Source organism: Gadus chalcogrammus, chromosome 5 (assembly GCF_026213295.1).
Source record: "Gadus chalcogrammus isolate NIFS_2021 chromosome 5, NIFS_Gcha_1.0, whole genome shotgun sequence".
Classification (NCBI taxonomy): Eukaryota; Metazoa; Chordata; class Actinopteri; order Gadiformes; family Gadidae; genus Gadus; species Gadus chalcogrammus.
In genome coordinates, this window is record NC_079416.1 from 11,293,577 (window position 1) to 11,315,750 (window position 22,174).

At 45.8% G+C, this 22,174-nt stretch overlaps 4 protein-coding genes across 5 annotated transcripts in view; 3 read left to right on the forward strand and 1 right to left on the reverse strand.

Annotated features, from left to right (window-relative positions):
• Nucleotides 1-417: 417 nt before the first annotated feature.
• LOC130382298 (actin, alpha cardiac muscle) lies at nucleotides 418-5,224 on the forward strand. The gene is made up of 9 exons (XM_056589953.1): nucleotides 418-490; nucleotides 2,272-2,422; nucleotides 2,841-2,969; nucleotides 3,278-3,388; nucleotides 3,552-3,636; nucleotides 4,082-4,243; nucleotides 4,361-4,552; nucleotides 4,668-4,849; nucleotides 4,991-5,224. The coding sequence occupies exons 2-9, from the start codon at nucleotides 2,294-2,296 to the stop codon at nucleotides 5,132-5,134; spliced, it is 1,134 nt and encodes a 377-aa protein (XP_056445928.1). The 5' UTR covers nucleotides 418-490; nucleotides 2,272-2,293; the 3' UTR covers nucleotides 5,135-5,224.
• A 1,150-nt stretch (nucleotides 5,225-6,374) lies between these two features.
• Nucleotides 6,375-14,184, forward strand: arhgap11a (Rho GTPase activating protein 11A). Of its 2 annotated transcripts, XM_056591152.1 has the most exons (12): nucleotides 6,390-7,005; nucleotides 7,814-7,881; nucleotides 7,988-8,084; nucleotides 8,448-8,704; nucleotides 8,830-8,993; nucleotides 9,757-9,882; nucleotides 9,996-10,070; nucleotides 10,442-10,609; nucleotides 10,731-10,860; nucleotides 10,974-11,082; nucleotides 11,858-11,963; nucleotides 12,077-14,184. In XM_056591152.1, exons 1-12 carry the CDS (start codon nucleotides 6,880-6,882, stop codon nucleotides 13,558-13,560), a joined length of 2,910 nt encoding a protein of 969 aa, XP_056447127.1. In that variant the 5' UTR covers nucleotides 6,390-6,879; the 3' UTR covers nucleotides 13,561-14,184. The 2 variants fall into 2 exon arrangements, with proteins under 2 accessions (XP_056447128.1, XP_056447127.1); XM_056591153.1 differs by lacking the exon at nucleotides 9,996-10,070 and having other exon boundaries at nucleotides 6,375-7,005; nucleotides 12,077-14,183.
• A 1,417-nt stretch (nucleotides 14,185-15,601) lies between these two features.
• Nucleotides 15,602-17,873, forward strand: LOC130382569 (gremlin-1-like). Its single transcript, XM_056590395.1, has 2 exons — nucleotides 15,602-15,819; nucleotides 16,201-17,873. The coding sequence occupies exon 2, from the start codon at nucleotides 16,202-16,204 to the stop codon at nucleotides 16,772-16,774; it is 573 nt and encodes a 190-aa protein (XP_056446370.1). The 5' UTR covers nucleotides 15,602-15,819; nucleotide 16,201; the 3' UTR covers nucleotides 16,775-17,873.
• Nucleotides 17,874-19,682: 1,809 nt separating this feature from the next.
• LOC130383256 (formin-1-like) overlaps nucleotides 19,683-22,174 on the reverse strand; it is a 50,196-nt gene continuing 47,704 nt past the window's right edge. The window contains 3 exon segments of the mRNA XM_056591372.1: nucleotides 19,683-20,251; nucleotides 20,357-20,438; nucleotides 21,701-21,850. Coding sequence (XP_056447347.1) covers nucleotides 20,216-20,251; nucleotides 20,357-20,438; nucleotides 21,701-21,850 — 268 coding nt within the window. The 3' untranslated portion in view covers nucleotides 19,683-20,215.

Here is a 22,174-nt window from a genome sequence, read left to right on the forward strand (position 1 = left end):
TTGAATGACATCATAATTTCTTAGGTTTTCACCTGTATTCATGATAACTGCTGTATAATTACATTAAATAGTTATTCGGTCATGCTTTGAGGTATATATGTTTCCCTGAACACAATATATTTAGAAATCTTTATGCTTGAAGGCTTAAGGAAGAGAGCATTATTGCTTGACCAAGTAAAACATTTTTAAATGTTTTAAATGTATTTCTTATTCTATTAGCTATATAATAATTATCAATAACATCTTAGAATAGAATAAGGAGGCATTAGCTCATGTTGCTCAAATTCCTTTTTTACTAGTTCATGACACTCGTTAAGGTTTACTGGCTTGTTGATCTGCATGTTTTTTACTGGCAGCTCTTTTTTGGACTTGTGTGATGAACTCTAAGCCCCGCCCCCTGGGCCCCAGACCCAGCCACAGACGTATTTAAGGCCTGCTCAAATCCTGGGCCTTTGTCCCAGTGGAAGCATCCGTCTATCCGTGCAACTAGGTGAGTACGTCCAGGACTTGATGGAGCTTCTAACTCTGCTTTAACTCAGCTTCCCTCCTTCAATTTATTTTTCATTTCCTCTTTTCATTCCTTTCATACCTCTTTTTGGAAACATTGATATTCTGCTAGGCCTTTGGGATACAGTATGTTTTATGCAGAAGGATGTTTGCTTGTGTTTGAGGTTCAGGTAAATGATGGGCAGCATTTTTATGATATGCAATTTTTATGGTCATTTTATAATGTCAATAATGTGTCTTGAATTGGTAGATCAACAAATAGAGGCCAATTATGAAGCAGGATTTATGAGGTTGATTGCAAATCTGGGTGTAGCGCAGTGAAGACAAAATGTTGCCTAAGTTTAGGAAGAAATGTGTGTCATTACTGAACAATTAAATGTTGTTCACTGTGAGTTGCAATTTATACTAAATATTGCTATTACCGCTTTATTACTATTCATGCCTGAATTAAAAAGGGCATGCAGATACAGAGAAATCCACTTTCTAGTAAGAAATAACTAGATCAAACATCCATATGCCCTTAAATATACTTTACTGGGTGATCAGTGAACATATAAGTCGCTTGACCGCATCAACTGGCCTATTTCTTCTGTAATAAGTAGCAAACATTGAGCAAGAAATGTAATATACACAACATTGGTTGTTTTTTGTACTTTTAAATAATTTAAGAAAGATGATTCCTAAGTATAATGTATGCTAAAATATACTTTTACTAAGCTGCTTCAGTAGTTAACATATCAGTGCTTTTATTGCACTAACCAGAATCAGAACCAGAACTAAAATCTTGTATTCAGAAACATTGAGACAAAATTGAAATACCTACTAAGATACAAACACCAGCTATTTCCTGCACCTAACACCCATCTGCCTTCAGTGCATCCACAGGAAAAAAGCGAGTGTTGATTGAGTGAATTAAGACCAGGAGACACTGCAACCAAAGCTGGTTGAGGTCTAATGAATGAAACTATTTGGAGGCATGCAGTAAAACAGAAGCGTCCCCATTTACTGACAGCTACCCGACCAGCCTGGCTTTGAGACAAGCTCCCCCCAAACCTGAAATAGCTGCAGATAGAGACACCCTTCTTGTTTCCCCTCTCCACCAACATCACCACCTAGGTACATGGGAGGGAGGGGGGGGGGCTAGGGCTCAGAATAGTCCCACCCCCCAGGTCCTTCTGTTATGCCCCTTTTTGGTGCTGCCTCAGCAGCTCTGTAGTGTCCCAGGAACAATCCTCATCCTCCAGGCTTTTGAGATACAGTATCAGTGTTTGTACAACCGGGCGGGGACGGAAATAGTAGCCAAAGGCATGTCTAATTAGCGCTCTATAGATAGAGCCTGGGCAAGTGGTTTGTCTTAGTGGTTTCTGGTGAATATGCGTGATGATGGCAACACTTGAGCGGGGATGCCTGACAACTCTCTGAAAACACAGTGGATGCTGATGGAGATGGGGACGACTTTATTGTCCATCAACAATCACCCTGATTGTTCAATCATCATCCATCTTCGATGGATCTTTAAAACAGGAACAGACATAGTTGTTGTTTCATCACATTGTATGACCGAGTCGTGTATAATATGTTGTGTCACCTGTAAGTCAGTTCAGTACAATCCCACTCGACACTGGGCTGAGAGCTCAGCGGGGGGCCAGCCCTGATGGGCCTTTGAGCTCCTTCCCTCAATCCTAGGGTAGGGAGTTTAGACAGCTGTTCTTAACACCTCCGTCCCCTCCCTCTCCGTCTCTCCTCCTGTCTGTCCTCCTGTAGACCACCCCAGCAAAGCCAAATCATGTGCGACGACGACGAGACCACCGCCCTTGTGTGCGACAACGGCTCCGGCTTGGTCAAGGCTGGGTTTGCCGGAGATGACGCCCCCCGTGCTGTCTTCCCCTCCATCGTCGGAAGACCCCGTCATCAGGTGGGACTACAAACCCTTGAGAAATTCAATAAAAGGGGGTTGGCCGAGACCAGGTGCAACCGGAAGGTTGCTGGTTTGAAGCCTGGCTCTTCCTAGCGTTGAGTGGCGAGTTTTCCCTGAGCAAGACACCCTAACCCTATCTGCTCCCGACAAGCTTAGTTGACGCTGTTGTCGGTGTATGAATCATTGTAAGTTAAATGCACTAAATGTAAATGTAATAATGGCAATGGTGCCAGAGCTTCAAATCCCTACAAGCCCCCTCCCATGCCCCCCAATGTACCATCATTGTTATTATTATTTAGTTATTCAGTAGACTATTCAATCAAGCTAAGGAGCAGAGATAAATAGAGATGGAAGGAACTCTATTGGCTAATCCAATATGTCCTCTCACCTGCGCTTTTGTGTGGACGGTTCCCAGGGTGTGATGGTGGGTATGGGTCAGAAGGACTCGTACGTGGGTGACGAGGCCCAGAGCAAGAGGGGTATCCTGACCCTGAAGTACCCCATTGAGCACGGCATCATCACCAACTGGGACGACATGGAGAAGGTGTGTGTGTGTGTGTGTGTGTGTGTGTGTGTGTGTGTGTGTGTGTGTGTGTGTGTGTGTGTGTGTGTGTGTGTGTGTGTGTGTGTGTGTGTGTGTGTGCGTGTGTGTGCGTGTGTGTGTGTGTGTGTGTGTGTGTGTGTGTGTGTATGTGTATCTGTGTGTTGACCGTGGCTTCCTGTCTGAATACGATCATACAAGAATTGTGTCTTAGCGTAACCCAACCAATTCTTGTGACTTAATTCTGGACGGAGGTCATGTGACACACCGCTGAGTGTAGCACTGACATCGGATATTTGTATTGGTCACAGATCTGGCACCACACATTCTACAACGAGCTGCGTGTGGCACCCGAGGAGCACCCCACCCTGCTCACCGAGGCTCCCCTGAACCCCAAGGCCAATAGGGAGAAGATGACCCAGGTACTTTCAACGCCAACACCTCCCCAATTGCACAGCCTCAAATCATCCAAGTTTGGATCTGTGTCTGTTGTGTGGTGCGCGCAAAAGAGTCTGGATAACCTTCATCTATTAAAAGCCACATTCACTAACATTCTGTGTCTCACATCCTGTTTCTTTCCTGCAGATCATGTTTGAGACCTTCAACGTTCCCGCCATGTATGTGGCCATCCAGGCTGTGCTGTCCCTGTACGCCTCTGGCCGTACCACCGGTGCGTACCCTCCCAGCTCCCTTTGGCTCTAAAGCCCTCTTCAGAGCCAAAGGGCCATCGTTTAGCCTCTCTTTACGTGGGATGTGTTAAGATCAGCAGAGAGATTCTTCTCGACATGCACTACATGGCATCGTGTGACACTGAAGTCATCCGTCTTCTGGGTGGAATCACCCTGTCACTGCCAATGATGGGTGCTAAGCCCTGGCTGGCAGTGCTAAGGGTGCGAGGCCCAGATGTCAGCAGCATTGTATGTATTTATGACATGACGCGTTTGAAGGGAGATTACTCGCCTTTTGACAGCTGGTCCTCACACTAGTCTCAGGCACGCGTGGTTAATTATGGCTCCTTGTGCCTGTTTGTGTCTGTCGGTCTGTGTCTGTGTGTGTGCGTGTGTGTGATTGTGTGCGTGTGTGTGTGTGTGTGTGCGTGTGTATGTCCGTTATAGGTATTGTGCTTGACTCTGGGGATGGTGTCACCCACAACGTCCCCATCTACGAGGGTTATGCCCTGCCCCACGCCATCATGCGTCTGGACCTGGCCGGTCGTGACCTGACCGACTACCTGATGAAGATCCTGACGGAGCGTGGCTACTCCTTCGTCACCACTGGTGTGTTCAGCAGAGCTCTTCTGTGTCCAGCTCACGTCTGAGTGGCCGCAACACAAACGTTCCATGATCCTCTCCATAGTCATATTAACGTGGGGTTGTTTTACGTGTTTTTGCCAGCCGAGCGTGAGATCGTGCGAGACATCAAGGAGAAGCTGTGCTACGTGGCGCTGGACTTTGAGAACGAAATGGCGACCGCCGCCTCCTCCTCCTCGCTGGAGAAGAGCTACGAGCTGCCCGACGGACAGGTTATCACCATAGGCAATGAGCGTTTCCGCTGCCCTGAGACCCTCTTCCAGCCTTCCTTCATCGGTGAGTCACCTGGATTACTTTAACCTGGTCTGGCGGTTACATTCCCTTTTCTTTCCCTCTGCAGTTTTAATATCTTTATCGTGAAGGTTCATTTTGTGTGTCAATCCCATTCCAGGTATGGAGTCCGCTGGCATCCATGAGACGGCCTACAACAGCATCATGAAGTGTGACATCGACATCCGCAAGGACCTGTACGCCAACAACGTGCTGTCTGGTGGCACCACCATGTACCCCGGTATCGCTGACCGCATGCAGAAGGAGATCACAGCCCTGGCCCCGTCCACCATGAAGATCAAGGTGAGGGGAAAACCAAAAGTCATCCTCATTTCGTCTACTTGAGCCTTGCCTGAAGAACATAGGGCATGTACTGTATATAGTGACCTAACCACCTTACAATAACACACAATTCTTTATTTGTTTTTCCTCCAACTTGTGTAGATCATCGCCCCCCCGGAGAGAAAATACTCGGTCTGGATCGGAGGCTCCATCCTGGCCTCCCTGTCCACCTTCCAGCAGATGTGGATCAGCAAGCAGGAGTATGATGAGGCAGGACCGTCCATTGTCCACAGGAAGTGCTTCTAAATGCACACAACACCATCCATGCATACAAGCACTTGTATGTCTTTGTCAACTGTATATATGTGCTGTTGTAATAAAAATAAATCATTGTGACAGCAGGCTTGAATCTTTCCGTGACTTGTTGACTTGTTTGATGTGCAGGAAAGATGTCTGACACACGTTGAAAGATATTAAAGATTATTGCATAATCTGGTGTGAATCCCGGCAATGTTAATGGTTTTAAAAGTGGAAGAAACTAAACTTTTACACGATATTGGGATCAAGCCAATACTTCCTTACCATTTCTACCGTTGGTGTTAAGGACTTAAAATACGTCTGTAAAAAAAGTTTCAACCATGAATTCCAATATCCTACTTTGCATTCAACACAAGCTCCTTCTATATTTGAACAGATGTAGTTGATCTAGTTGTGTTGGATAATTGTATACAGGAGGAAAAGCAAACACCACCAGCATAAGAGCAGATCTATAAGTATATGTTTCCCCCTACTACTACCTTGAGTCCTTCCCGGGCAGCACTCTACTGAATATACAGGAACATTTGGTTACGCCCCATGGGGGATTCAAATGAAGCGTGCATTGCAGTAGGAGTCCCGCCTTAGAGGGATGAATGCTTGCATTGACAGGCCTCTCTACATCCAGGAATGGCAATGGGGGAGAGGGTTGGAATGGACGCCCATTTGGTAGGACGGTTGCATTCTAGAACAGCCACTTGTTTCAAACCTGCCTGCGGCTATTCTGTGTTAAGATGCTCTCTTTGCCTCTCCAGACACAGTGTTCTCCATACCTCTGAAGACAAGTAGGCCTATGTATGTTAACACAATTTGGGGATGAGCCAGCCTGTTTCAAACAAGATAGACGTTTTTTTGGCCAACATTACAATATAAACCGAAAATGCATGTAAAGGTCAGCATAGAAACATGAATCAAATGGTATGTCTATAAGGATCTCAGTCATATTCATGCTTATTCAATTTAGAAAACCAATGACCTAATAAAATAAAAATAATTAGTGTAGGGTATTGTAGAACAGTTGTTACATTAACGTATTCCGAATATGATTTAATGTTTTTTTGCTGCAGTGTTGATCCCCACCAAGGAAAATATAATTATCAGAAAAAGTGGGAAGGTTTCAACCACTGTTTCGCCCATGGAAATTGGGCTGTGTACTTAGCTCTCATTGGCCCAAAAGTGAAAGCTCCGCCCGAATCGGCAATGCGTTGAAACCTCTCTGTCCAATCACAGCGGGGAGTGTAGGGAGCGCTGCCATTTGAATGATCTGCGGAAGTTGCCCCGTTGAAAAGAAGTGCCACGGAGCTTGCGTTGAAGCTAATGTAGTTAGCTAGCTAACGCTTTAATTCAAGATATATGATGGATTACAGACGATCGCGTTGTATTTCTTTGTAACAATGTATTTGGTTGTTTCAGAGTACATGCTAACCGAGAACAAAGGCTCCGTTTTCGAGGTTAATCTCGTAAAATAGCTGCGGTTTATACACAGTCAACGGAATGCACGTTGGAAGACCCTTCGGTAGTTTTAGTTCATATTGCGTCTAGTTTTGGTCGGGTCTGCTGTTTTTACAGCACCTGATATGACGCATTTATAAACTGCGTTTGCTTTAAAACACAAGAAGTCTAGCTCGCACCGGATTGGAAGGTGTCTTGGTTGTTTGTACCCGATTAACAAGGTTGAACGCATTGGGACACCTTGTCTTAAGCTACAAATACAGTTGAAGGTTTTTGGAGCACACATGAAGGAGATGGAGAGAAACGTGATGCGTCTGGTGGCTGTGGAGCAACTGCGAGCTGCCTGTGGAATAAAGATAAAGAATTGGAATAAAAACAAACAGGGCAGCAAGGCAGTAACTACTCAATCGGTAAGTAGGACCAATATCAAACAATATACTTTTATATTTTCACTAAACAAATAATTCCCAGAAAAATGTAAATCTGCCTATGGCATGATAAGTCACTTAAATCAAACTACAAATTCGAGCACATTCAACGCATCGACCTGACAGATGTCTTCATTGTTGTTATTGTCTAATCTCATTTGCATATAGTTGAAACCATGCACCCCTCCCCTTCAGAAAACCATTTGTGTAACGTATGCCTGTTAAGTGTACATTGTTTGGCAGTTTAAACATAATGGTACAACTTTTCCCAAACAATGGAGCGCCCACGTATGATCCCCCAAGGGCCATATTTCCTTGACATTTGAATGAAACTGACTGCAGAGACTCTGGACAAGAAACTACTCCGTAGAAACCCATAGGTTATATAATAAGTTAAAACGTCTCCATTACCATTCGCGCAATACTGACTCAACCCTTTGAGAAATCCTTGCTGAACAGTCACAAGATTTAGATAGTAACAAAGCATGGGTTGTACTAAAAACGACTGAACTTCATTTTCTAAGTTAGTTTTCAATTATTTTCCATTGGCTCTTAAGATATTTTGGATTAAGGGCTGTGCTACCCTGTTCCTGCTCATACCTTGTGCTTAATCGTTGAGCCAGGGGTTGGTCACATGCTTGACCTGGAATTCTAGAATTCACCATCTATTACCTGATGAGTTAATACCACATGGCTGATGCTGAGCACTGGACGGTTTGCACTGTGCCAACGGTTTTCTCTCATTTACACCGACTATCATGGAGTTCATCTTTGTATTTTCCCCTTGCAGGCCAAGGTTTTTGGGATGTCGCTGGAGAGCCTTCCATATTATAATATGGAACATGGCAGTGTGCCAAGGCAAGTGGGAGCCAATCAGTTCAAAGCTCATGCAATTTCCCAATCGTGCATTTTGAAGTTTGTCTTTTTAATCTAACACACATTGTTTGTTTTCCCCTTCCCACAGGTTTCTAGTGGATGCCTGCATGCAGCTGACGGCCCACATAGACACAGAGGGCTTGTTCAGAAAGTCGGGCTCCGTTGTTCGCCTGAAGGCACTCAGGGTGAGTGATGACCTGGGTTGACCCTGCCATTGAGAGGTCGACCTTGACCCCGGGACCCCCAAGTCTGACACGACTGGGCACTGGGCAGCATGTGAATCAGGCGGGTTGGCCAATCCCTGGCTCCTCCTAGCTGAGTGTGGGAGGTGTCCCTAAGCAAGAAGCCTCACCCTTACTGCTCCCGGAGAGCTGGCTGTTGCCTTGCATGGTTGACACCGCCGTCAGTGTGGGAATGGGCGCATGAATGGGTGAATGTCCGGCAATATTGTAAAGCGCTTTGAGTGGCCACTGGTTAGAAAAGCGCTATAAAATTGCAGTCCGTTTACCATTTACGACGGCGCTGGGTTTTCTTTCCCCCTGGTTCAGGCCAAGCTGGATGCGGGCGAGGACTGCCTATCCGGCGCCCTGCCCTGCGACATTGCCGGCCTGGTGAAGCAGTTCTTCAGAGAGCTGCCCGAGCCCATCCTGCCAACGGAGCTGAACGAGGCCCTGCTCAAAGCCCAGCAGCTCCCCACAGAGGAGGACAGGACGTCGGCCGTGCTGCTGCTGTCTTGCGTTCTGTCGGAGAAGAACCTCAGCGTCCTGCGTCACTTTTTTGACTTCGTCCACCACGTTTCCCTGAGGTATCTTCGACTCGCAATCTTCTAATCATCAGTTTGAATGTCTACGACTTTCCTTTTCTCCTTTCTTTTTTTTGGGGTTTAATCATCCGGCTGGGTCCCCTTTTCGCTACCCTTTCTTTCTCCAGGAGTGCAGAGAACAAGATGGACAGCAGCAACCTGTCTGTGATCCTGGCACCCAACCTCCTCCATTCTGGGGACGGGAGCGAGAAGATGAACGCCAACACGGAGAAACGCCTCAGGCTGCAGGCGGCAGTCATCCGCTGCTTCATAGACAATTCCAAAGATTTCGGTACGACCGCATTGCTGACCCGTTCACCTCACTCACCTCACAGATCCACCTGACTGACTGGATTCCTCAACGTGCACGCCATTTGGCCACTAATATTTTTGGCCTGTGCACGCTCTGGAGTTGTAGAGTGTTGCTCAGGATGCTCGTATTCATAAATGGTGGTTGTCCCGAAGTCGGGCATGAACATTTGGAAAACGAAAACGAATGTTCAGATTTTTCTTCCTATTTTGAACATGATGGAGATTGCAACAGTGTGTCTCTTGAATGCCAACCATAGTTTCTGCTAGCCATTTGTTGGGCCTGCCAACATGGCTGAAAGAATTGGAGTTTACGGGGAACATGTAACCATATGTTATAGGCGTGCCATGTGTGTGTTAAAGCCCACAGTCATTGGGTTAGTTCGATTCTATCCACCACGTAGGGTCAATAGTATATAAAATAGGCTGGGGCCCCTTGATTTTATTATTTTTATTTATTTCACTGGCCCTTGTCATGCCCGGGGCACTTGCCCCTGGCCCCTCACCTCTGTATGTGTCCCTGCCTATCGCAACAAAGAGGGCAGTGGTAGTCTATGCAACTGTAGGCCATGCTCCAACACATACTCTGACCCTTCACCAGCAGATGGCGGTCAAGATTATATTCTTGTGAATTTCTAGTCGACCAATGGCCTGTAAATTTACACCTAGGAGAACCCTGATGCCAAAACATATGAATGTATGATTGCATGATTATGTTGCGGTATATTTATCTACTTGCTGTACAGGTATGTTGCCACCGTTCCTCATGGAGAAGGTTCCCGCCATGATGGGCTGTGACGGAGGTTCCCAATCTCCGTCCCACGAGGAGCAGGAGAACGCGGGTTCCAGAAGGCGTAGACGTAGCCTAGGAGGTACGACTATATGATCCAGCCTCAGGTTTTAACCAGTGATGAATGCCATACCTATTGCTTGAAGTGGCTCCGATCGGTACTCTGTAAGTAGTTTGGTTTGTCTCACGTTTCAGATATGGTCAATGGTGCTCTGAATAAGATAAAAACTAATAGAACGCCTACAAAAACCTTGCAGACAGACAGTTTTGGTAGGTATCGCGGTTAACCCGCGTGCGTCAAAGCCGTCAAACGATGTGGCATCTTGCAGAATGATCGCAAAAATGTCTGTATCCATCATGCTTGCTCATTAAAATATAATCTGTCATTCAAACAGTAATTCTATTTTTTTGTATTTCCGCTGATTACATGTGCTTCCTTCCATTGGGCTGAATGCACACTTGCTGTGATGGTAATCCACTCGGAATGAGTTATGCCTGTCTGGACTGACTTTGCCTGCTTGTCTGTCAATTGCACTAATCTTCTCCCATCGGCTCCATTCAAATAGTTTGGCTTTCTGACAGAATGAAAGTAGTTCTGCGAGCTTGTGATTATAAACTGGTACTTTTGTGATTTCTGCCAGTCTTTTCCTCCGCTACTCCTGTGATCGCAACACCGTCGAAGCGCAAACTTCCCATGGAATCCGGTCAGAGTTTCGGATTCTCAAACAAGAAACGTAGATCCATCAAAAAGACCGGTTTAGAATTTCTTCCAAACGCTCTGTTCAGTGGAGCCTCCACGCCTGGATCAGGTATTGCTTTGCCTTTTTAATTTTTAACTAATAAATCATTCGATTAATTTACTAATTTACAATGACTTTCATAATGTTGATCATGCATCTTTTAAAAAACAATCCTGTCATTATTTCGCAGCATACAGTGCATCAGGAGTTTTGGATAAGTCCTCCTCGAAGCATGCCATGTCCCCAGCAGCACGATCCAGTGTTCGCTCAGCTGCCCGAAGGAAGAGCAGACGACTGAGCAGCAGGCACGTCGTCCAGAGGTACAGGCTCCTGAACAAACACCGGCACCGCGTACATGTGTGTCTGTATAGGCCCATCCACATGGAATACGATATTAATCGCCTTTTTTTTCAAATTCATATTGTTGTTCCAGAGTTGAATCAGGAAAGGCTGGGTGCTTTTCCCCCAAAGTCAGTAAGAAGGAAGAGCCTCGCAAGTCTATCCGCTCGCGCTTCAGCCTGGGAAAGAGCAGCAAAGATGCTGTAAGTGTGGGCGCCCGAAAGACCTGACAATCAAACCATCATGTCCTCTAAACCTGGATAATCAAAATACCATGCTCTTAATGAATCGCCCTGTGGAATTTTTTTTGTCTTAAAATGAATTGCATTTGTATTCTAATTAGCATAACATGATGCACGCTAGGAGATGTTATGGGGTACAGTATTGCACAGTTGCACTTTTATTGTCTTGCTGTGTCAGCTTGGGTACTTTATATTATAGGTGTATAACAAAGTCTTAACGATAAGCATGGTTTGAGGTTTAATAGGAGCTATAAACATTTTATGACATAAAAGGACCTAGATAAACTGATGATGCAATATACGATGCATACAATTGAAGACACTAAGTTCTATCATTATATTAAACCACTGTAAAACTTAAACCACTAAAATATATTAAATATGTTTTGAGAGAGAATTATTCTAATGAAAAGGAACCTGAATCAGGTTTATTTAATAAGCTGTTCAGAAATATATTCATACTATATCAGGGAAATGTATTATACTTTATATGTATAGTTTGGACTTAATAAAAATGCTAAAAAACAAACTTCTAAGTGATTTTAATTGTCCTCTGAAGTACTAACCAAAAATCATAACTTAACCTTTTAAACACTACATTTAACATCGGTCAGGGACGTTTAACAACATAATACTCACTGCTCTCTTAGTTATATTGTTGCTATACAATATTAGCTTGACTTCCCCAAGAGCCAAGTAGATCTCATCTCTCATTTCTCATTCTCATTGGACAAAGGGATCAGTATCCATTGGCTGGCGACTTGCCACTCAGGAGAGCACCAGCAGTTTTTGCCCCACCAGAGACGCAGAGTTCACCCCCGCTGCTAAAAAGGAGTCAAAGAGTAAGTGTTTATTCCCAAAATTCACATAAATCCAAATGACTAGACTTTTAAATGCAGCATTAAAAAAAAAAAACAGTATTGATCACTGCCACTATCTCATCCAATTCCTGTAGGCTCCAAGTTCATCAGCAAATCTGAGGACAACCTGCTATCCCCTCACCGCGACTCGGCCCCCCAGCAGACCTCATGGTGCCCCGAGACCCCGGACGGCCCCCGGGCCTTCGGTGGCAGGTCGTTCACGGACACCCCGTTGAACCGAGGCCTGAAGAGCAACTACTTCTCAGAGCCGGCCATCGTGGCCTGCAAGCCTCCCGCAGGGCCGAGCCTACCCATGAGGCTGTGTTGTGCCTCGAGCGCAGAGAGCCTGGAGAGCAACTACGGTTCCCTCGCACACGCCCAGGTGGCTCCCATCCCGACCCAACCATCTGAGGGTTTCAAAGTCCCTGCAGACGGCACCCCCAGAGAAGACGAGCGGACACAGCCTTCAGCCAGCCTCCTGATGCCCCCCCCCGAGACCCCAACTCTCAGGGTACTTTCTACAGACCTCGAGCGATCCGGCCGTACGACGCCAAAGAGAAAGCTGGCCGATGACCAAAACATCACCTTCAGCCAGATGGAACTGGCCGCTTTGTCTCCTTTGCATATCGACAGTGCGCTGTTCGAGTCTGGCCTGTATTTTAACCGAGGGGTTAAGACCCCCGATGGTTCCCTGTGTGGTGCTGCGGCCGGCTCTTTAAGCTGCAACAACGGCTCCATGGGGGGCGAGGAGGCCGATGAGGGAGTTCAACACATCAACTGCAGCCAACTGATCGATGCCCTGGACATCCAGAGCCCCGCTCACTTCAAACTGGGCGTCTCCGCCGGCTTACAGTCCACCCCGTGTAGAATGAACCTGGACTTTCACGGCGACTTTAATAAAACCTCAGAGGAGGACAAAGGCAACGGTGCCACGATCGAAAAGACAGAGGCCCTAAACCAGCTACCAGTGTTGGGAGATCTATCTCCTGAATCTCAGAGGCCTCGAGTGGCGGACCACATCCAGCACTTCAACAAGCTCACGTTGTACTCTCCCAGGGGCGCCAAGGCCAAAGGGGGCCGGACGCCCCTGAAGTTCCAGCGCACGCCCGTGCGGCAGTCGGTCCGCAGGATCAACTCCCTCCTGGGCGACAGCCGGAGAGCCAAGCTGGGCCTGCGGCTCTCCACCAGCCAGAGCGGTCCGGCTGGGAAGTCGGTAAGCCTGGAGAGCGTCCTCCCCTCGGCGTCCCAGCTTCAACCGTACCAGGGAGAAGGACCAGCCGCGCCGCCCACGGGCAAAGTAGGCGCCGCAAAGATACCGCCCCCGGTGCCGCCGAGGAAGCCCAGCAGCACGTTGGCTCGGAAGCACAGGGTTTGTGCTCTGGGTGACGTGACGAACCAGGTGCCGTCGAGGTCAGCGAGCGACTCTTCAGACCCTGTCGGTAAGACGGGCGTGTCGGAGGGCAGGAAGACCCGTCTGCAGCATGTAGCTGATAAGGATGTGCAGCATTACAGGGGTTCACCTAGAAACCCGCTCAGTGAGGTCCGACTGCTGTCTGCTACCAAGCCCATCGATTTGTAGAAAGTCTTCTGTGCCAATTTTTCGGTTCACTGTCCAGGTTTTGTAAAGAGGTGCTTTTAAAACCGTTTCTGGGAGTTTAATTTATTTTGACCTGGATTCTCTGATTGTCTTAATTTTTTTGTGCTTTTGCTTCATGCGATGCTTCTAAGCAGTTGCCTAAATGTAGTTTTGCTCTAGTTTTCCATCTAAAGGAAGCTTGGACATTTCAACACATTTAATTTAGTTCTGCTTCAATAAGCAAGTGACAAGGTACAATTGGTAAGAACATTCGTCTTTAGATTAAGTTTTTAATTTAAAATTATGTTTTAAATCAACTGTACTTGTGGTTTCAAAAAAAAGATTGGGGGAAAAAAATATATTTTTTTGCAGTAATTGTACTGGATTTCCACTACATGAAATGTCAAAGCAGTTTATTTTGGTAACGAATTTTGCTATACAGTATTAATCTGGGTATTGTGTCATGTACATTTACAATTTGCACCCTTTTGAATATGCTGTTTGGAATGGCTCAACCAATTAAAATCTTATATTGATTGACATTAGATTTAGTCTTATTTTATTTGCAGAAATACGACTGGCTAGATAGGCTACAAGCCACACGGGGGCGTCCTAAAAGCGCTTTTAAACTGACATGCTAAATTGTCATGTCCCTGACAATGGCAACGCTAATGACGACTTCATGAATAGCCCTAATAAGCCTATCAACGGTAGCCAACGTTTATGTGAAATTATTCCATGTATTTATAATTATCAGTCTTCAATTGTGTAGACTTACGTTTGGAAGGTTAGATCTGCGTTAGTAGTCATAAACTGGCTATTTGGCGAGGCTGACACTAGGCCTATTTTAATTGTTTGAACCGACTAGATCTGTTGACAACCCTTCTCAAACTCGTCTCAGGGGAATGTCCGAGCTTCATACAGTGTTTTGAAGTCCATGTCTTTAGATTCGCACTGTTATCCATGAAAAGGCTGCGCGTTCAGGCCGCGCCATGTGCGCAACAGATGGGCACTGGGCAGCAGTGCATCGGCTTTGCTTTGCCGAGCTCGATAAAGAGGCTGTCAAGCAGGCTCCGAGTGGTCCAGGTCATCACATGCAGTTCTCTTAAAACCCAGCTTATAAATTAAAAATATAGCAATGGCATCTTCAAAGACCCAACATTGACGCATCCGAAAATGCTTGTGGAAAATGAACAAATCAATACAGACGTTTCATATGGTGCCTATGATGGGCCTCTGCATGTTTCATCCAATTAACCCAGGGTACAATATGCACCAGCCAAATAAATGTTTGTCTACAAACGAATTTGAGTTTAAAATGTGATGCATTTAATTAGGCTTTTTCAGCATTATCAAACTGTTTTTCCTTTTGAGATAAAAACGGTTAGAAAACCAAGTAGTCTTTGAAATATCATTTAAACAAAGACTTACTTGGGCATTTATCTATTTAGAGATCAGAGATCACTATAGCCCAATAGGCCCATGTATAGTTTGACATAAATAATAGGAACTACACATCAATGGTTATTATTCGTGTTTGGAATATTATAAGTCGTAGGACTATACAGGTATTTATAATTTATTTAGGGATGAAAATAGCAGCAGTGACCAATTGGATAACATTCGGCACTACATAGTTTTGTGAAGTAGAGTATTATATATATATTATAGTATATAACTACAGTATTTTCTGTCTGTTGTGCTTCTTAAGACGTAGGCTATGCTACTTTAAACAACCCGCATGGTTATGTCTTCAAACGAAACAATCACGATGACAAATGACAAACGAATACATCCATCTTGCAGTCAAATAGGCTTGATCGCCAAATTACGCGCACATATGTGGTTATCACCGAAATGTTGCCGGAGTCTTGATTAATGTAGACAACATAGGTGGTTGAAATCCCTCCCTCCACTTTCTCTGCTTCTCGGTCTTCTTGAGGTGGGTTCACACAAGTGTTGAAGGGGCGGATAGTTTGGATTTTCTCTACATCGCGCTTAGCCAATAATGTGGAGGGAACTGCACATCTCAGCTGGCAGACATTTAAAAAGGAGACAGTCCGGCGCTGAAGCAATTTGTATTAAAGCCTCCAGCCCCTGTCTATGGAAGAGTCAGCCTCCCACCCTTCTCGAATCACTGCTGTGCGTCCTAGTTGTGTGTATTACGGTCAACGTTATTAGGACAATTTCATCTGGGGAGTTATCTTTGAAGCCCTGAAGGGATCCCCTCAGAGAAGACATTTCAAGGTTTAGTCTGCACAGGTAAGTGGACGTATTTAACCTAAAAAAAATAAGTGGATATTTACCCGTCTGGGAAGCAGCAGAGTTCTGAAAGTTGAAAATTAACTTGCATCAACTATCCCGAAAGCACTTGGACACGCCTATGGTTTAGATATTATAGATGAATAACTACGTTATGCAGATACGAGTTTACACACACTCGGCATGGTATTTCGTAGCTTGGCTCAAAACTAACAAATCCTGGTGTTGAGTTGAAATATTATATCTAGCAGGCTCTGAGCCTATGCTTCATTCGTATTTACGCAGCGCGCCCGTCCTATTTTTTACGCGTGAGAAATCAATAATCAATAGTGTCGAAACGATCCTACTGATGATTAACTGTTGTGCCATCCTTCCCTAAAGGATGGCCGGCTCCACGCGTCTCCTCTGTGGCATGATTCTCATCTGGGGCTGCATGCTGTCCTGCTCTCCCGTGGACTCCAAACGAAACCGAGGCTCGCAGGGCGCCATTCCTCATCCCGACAAATACAACCCAAACGAATCGGAGCAGCAACCGCAGCCACCAGCACCACCACAGGCGGGCTCCGGTTCCCGACGGAGGCAGGGCTCATCGTCCGCACCAGCCGCCGAGGAGGTGCTGGAGTCCAGCCAGGAGGCTCTGCATGTGACGGAGCGCCGCTATCTGAAGCGCGACTGGTGCAAGACGCAGCCCCTCAAGCAAACCATCCACGAGGAGGGCTGCGTCAGCCGGACCATCATAAACCGGTTCTGCTACGGACAGTGCAACTCCTTCTACATCCCCCGGCACGTGCGCAGGGAAGAGGGGGCTTTCCAGTCGTGCTCCTTTTGTAAGCCCAAGCGATTCACCACCATGACGTTGACTTTGAACTGTCCGGACCAGCAGCCTTCCACCAAGAAGAAGCGCATCCAGCGCGTCAAACAGTGTCGCTGTTTGTCGATCGAATCGTTGGACTAAAACGGAATGAACCGTGTGTGATGATTGCTACAACCTTAGACGTATTAACGTTCATATCTACGGGATTGCTCAAAGGGAGTAAAAAAAAGAAAAGGTTATCGTCAGCAGCACTATACTTCCATCCCTTCTCTGTTTGGAGATATGCTACGCGCGGGATACGTGGTCTGCAAAAGTGTTGGCCTAGTACTACTATTATGTCCTTTATACACAACGTGGAGAAACGCGGACAGTTTCTACTTCTTACACGGACTTTGAACGAACTGTATCCATCACATCATTTCCTCACCCTTTCGCGGTGGTACAGAATTGGCCACACTGCATGAAAACCTAGCCATGGTAACCGGCACGTTTACGCACGACTTTATAAGTAGGACTGCTTTACTGTAGGTTTAATCAAGTTTATTTTCTATTTCAAAACAGATTAAACAATCCCAGTGGGTGAGAGGAACCCTTGTCTGAACATCAATGGGTAAATGTATGTATGTATCTCGTAGTTTCCACTATGTGGAACATGATGGATAAGTGGCGATAGAAGGTCGGTCGGTTCAAGACTCTCGTGGATTTCTGTGAATATCGAAGTCCTTCGAATTTGTTGGAACTGGTGGACTACTCGATTTGCTAAAGTAACCCGTAGACTTTAGTGTTAGTTATAAAGAAAGCCTACTTGTACAATTTGATTGTACAAATCTATTGTAGCAACAGTGTGAGTACCCTAACTGTGAAGCCACTATTAATGTAAGCAGAATGGTTTGGTTACTGGGAAAAAATAAACGGCAATGATGGCAATAATGATGTGATTATTTTTAGTCCTGCTATGACGACACAGACTACTATAATCTAGTGAACGTAAAAACTTTCCGCAGGAATTCATTTGTTCTTGGTTGTGATAAAATGTGTCTATCTCCAAACATCTCCTGCAACCGTTTCAACGATTGTTTCAAAACAATCCGTCACACGATGCCATAAAATGACGCGCAAAAGGGAACGTTGCAGTATGGTGCGTAATACGATACACTATCAGCCTATGGGAACTGATCGTAGGCCTACAACCGATTTAAACATACAAATAAGGCTATACCCGTTTCCCTTTAATTGTAGTGATTTGTTTAAACATAAAACCCCCGGTGGATGGGTTTTATTCAATATTTTACAGGCCGATGGCAGTATATATATGATTATTTTGGGCATTATTGATTATTGAAGTTATTTGTCAAACTAGACGCAATAGACGCATATCGTCAATGAAAGCATCCATTGACAATACTTAATACTGCACTTGCATTTTGCACTACGAATTACACCCTTGGCAGCTCTTAAAGATAAAATGTTCTGTGGTTAAATTGTTCATCAGCATGCGTCTTCTGAAGAACAGTGATAATGAAAATATTACACACACACACACACACACACACACACACACACACACACACACACACACACACACACACACACACACACACACACACACACACACACACACACACACACACACACACACACACACACACACACACACACTCACTCACTCACTCTTCCCGGGAAATGACACGAGGAGCCATAATGAGTGTTACATAATTTTAATAATTAGTCTCAAAACGAACAGAAATCAAACAACCTTTTATAAAAGCTTTGATTAAACAGCATTTTTTGATTATAATAGCACCACATCCAAGTAGGCGCCAAATACATAGCAAGGTATATTTACAGACAGAGTTTGTATCATCCAAATTAAATATTAGGCAGCTTCTTGACCATTTTACATCTCCTAAAAATATATATCCTAAAAGGAAAAACCTTAAAATAAATGTTTTATTCCCATAAATAGAGGTATATTCACATGTATTTTTAATGCTGATATCTGACAAATAGTGAAAATAAAATCTTAAATTGAACACATATGCTACTCTTAAAAATTCAACATTCTCTACCATTTTCATTGTGATGCCGTACAATTCATGAACCTGTTTTATCAAGGAAACCATAGCTTTGCATAGGAAAAGAGTGCAAAAAGTGCAATACATTTGTAATATAGGTAGGCCTACCATCCCAGGGGAATGTGGCGCAGCTATTTACTGTGTACATATTTTACAAGCAGGAAGGTGTGCAAGACATGACAGACACTTCATAAATCATTTTCAAAATAAACTATTTCATAGAATTAACACTTCATTTTTCTTACCTCGGAACAACACTTCCCTCTCCTGATTCTATTCTCGCTCTGTTTTAGCTCGATCCATGAGAACCCATTTATCCTTGTGTGTTTGGGGGCAGGTTCTCGTGTTATTGAGCCAGGGTCTGCTCGTGGTTTTGACCCAAATCCTGCATGGATGCACTGCAACAACATGACTCGATATTGCCTACTCACAGAACACAAGTTATACTATTATATCATCCATCTCGTGGCCCCTGATACGTCCAAAAACACCAAATTAAACGCAAGTACAACACATAATACTCCATTGTGAATGACTAGCTGTTGTTTAATACGAGCATATTCATAGTGATATCTCAGTTTGTCTATAGCTTGATTACTTCTACCGATTGGTTAAGCGTTCCTCGACGGTTGACTTCCTTCTAAAACACAAACATCCCGCGGCTCGTATTTTACAGCAATGACCCTCCAGCGGTAGGCAGCGGCATGTGTTACTGGTGATTCTGCTAACGTGGGCAACATATCTCACGCTAAATACCATCCGCACAGGCACCCAGCGTGAACCCAGGAGCTCAGGCGGCCGTGTAACTCACCCCTGTGTCGATATATCAGCTGGCGCTATTGTGAACACCCCTGACCCCCCGTGACCCTTTCACAAGCCGGCCACTCGAGGTCACACCCATGCGGGATGAATGAGGTCGACCTTTGACCCCCCCCCCCCCCCCCCCCAAGACCCCCCTCCCCCGAGTACTCCCATCACTTTGACCGTGTCAGCAACGCAGGCCGACGCCACGACCTCGCAGGCGACGACGGGACAGGACTCCTTACCCTCCTGCGTTCCCTCTGGTCCCTCCGTCTTGCTATTGGCCGCTGTCCTCCAGAGCTGCTGTCCCGTGGTGACGCAGCCCCCACAGTGTGCATGTTCGCTGGGTGAGACCAGTCAGAGAGGGTGGTAAATAGACGGAGGAGGGGAGGAGGTGGGGGGGGGCAGTCTGCACTACTGGGTAGATCCGTTGGGTGCAGCAGAACCCGAAGGGAAGACGAGGTAGAGGTATTCGGTGGAGTTGTCGGAGCGAGGTTCACGCGGGGAGACAAAAAATGTGCCGCGCAGGACGGTGAACTATGAGGTATGGCGTCGGGTCAGGCATGTGGTGAGCGCAGGAGCGATGGAGCCGGCAGGGCTTTTTTTTTCGTTTGGTACCTCGGGTTCTCCGGTACCGGTCGTTGTGTTCGCTATTCCTGGGCTCCTTGCGTTTTGATTGGTCCGTAAATCGCTCTCGCCGCGTTCCTCAAGAAGAGGCCTGCTTCTGGCGCAGTCTCTCTTTCTGTTGGAGAGATGGGAGGAATATATCCGTCATGTATATCCGTTGCACTTGTGTTCACGCAGAAAGAGGTGCCCCCCTGTCAGCGCTTTGTAGTGGGCATCTTACCAGACTGTTGGCGTTGATCTTCTTGGTTTCTACCCTCTTGTCTGCCGTAATCTTTTTTATGTTCTCCTGCGCCTCCTTCAGTCTAGGCGCAGCAGACAAAAAACAACAATCGCTAAGGTTTAATTATAATATTTACAGTTTGGGTAAAAAAGAAGCTGCACCAATTTAACTTCAGTGGCGGCGCACGCACGCACGCACGCACGCACGCACACGCACACACACACACACACACACACACACACACACACACACACCAGGGTGACAGTAGGTCCATGAGATAATGAGGCGTGCTTTAAAAAAAACTTGGCCTTTTTATGAGTGTTGCTGCACTATTTAAAATAAAGTTAATTGTGCATAAGCACAATCAGCTGTGAGTAATGTGACACATGATTGCCCAGTAAACAATTAAGAAAGAACGCGAGAAAGAGAGCACATGGCAACGCTGGAGCCATTAACTCCTTGGGGAACAGGGGGTTGCCATCTTGCTGCAGAAGAACAGCAGGATCCAAAGGTAAACACGGCCCTTGTGAAAACTAAGAACTGTGCATCATACAGACAACTGTGCATACAGAGAACACATCTATACTCATCCATAAATCAAACCATCTTGATATATACAAGCACTTAAAAATCACATTCTTATGTTTTTTGTTATATCGTAATTCCGTTTTACTTATATTAGGTAATTTATGCACAAAAATTATATCCAGAAACAACAAAGGACACCGATAGGACCGAACACTTGGTTGTTTTTGCAATACCAACGGCTGTGGACCTTTAAATCAGCATCAAAGTGATACTGAAATAAAAGTGTCTCCCCTTACTTCTATCCTGCATATATGAGCTGTTGCCATGGCTCATTGCTGTGAGTCTCCCCCGCCGCCCTAGACCGTCTCCACGCTGGGCCCCTGCCCTCTCGGCTGCATGCTGGGCATCGGCGACACAGTTTTAACAGCTCTCTCATGACCCAGGAAGCCTTCCACTGGCCCCGGGGCCCCCACCGCCCCTGTGACAGTAAAGGCAGGCGGCAGCCAGGAGGGCCCTCCATCCCTCAGTGGGTTGCCACCCCTGCACGCCGCCTCGGGTCAAGGGGAGCGTCGTAAATTTAGGCCCAGGCCTTTCAGGGGCTTGGACGCGAGGAGGGGCCAGGTAAAGCGAAGCATGCTTGCCTTCTGCTCTGTGGCCCCTCTGCTCGCTTTGATGGGAAACGGGTACGGTTGATCCCGGCGCAAATGTTTTGTGTGTTTCGTGGACGACATTTTGTTCCGTAATTTCACATATTTCGGTGTATTTGGATCAAATGTTTGATGATTATTTAACGACGATGATGACGGGGTTTCCTACCGCTCCTTGGAGATGGTCTTGCTCTCTCTCTTCCAAGTGTTCTTGAAGTCGCAGCAGAACTCATACCAGAGCATGAAGACAAAACCGGGGGCCACGTCCTTCTCTCCAGACTTGGGCCTCAGCCCGAAGTAGCTCGCCATTTCTTGGAAACTAAAAAGGGGGAAAAAAAACACACAAGGATGTGGATAATGATGATGTTTATGACGGTGACAATGAATTTTCTCTCACGTAAGCAACATTTTCGGCACTTGACCGAAAACCGCTGGAACGCAGCATAAGATGGGACATTGATGGGACAAGGAATTTTATTAATAGGAAGGGACTTATTGTAAGACTCTGTTATTAAAATCATCTTGCAATACCTCTACTGCATACATTTCTTGGATGGGCATTAATGTTCCCCAGCTGGAGTCTAACCCCCAACCCGGCTGGTGTTAATGCAAGGCAATATGACGTCAGGCTACACAGGCCTCA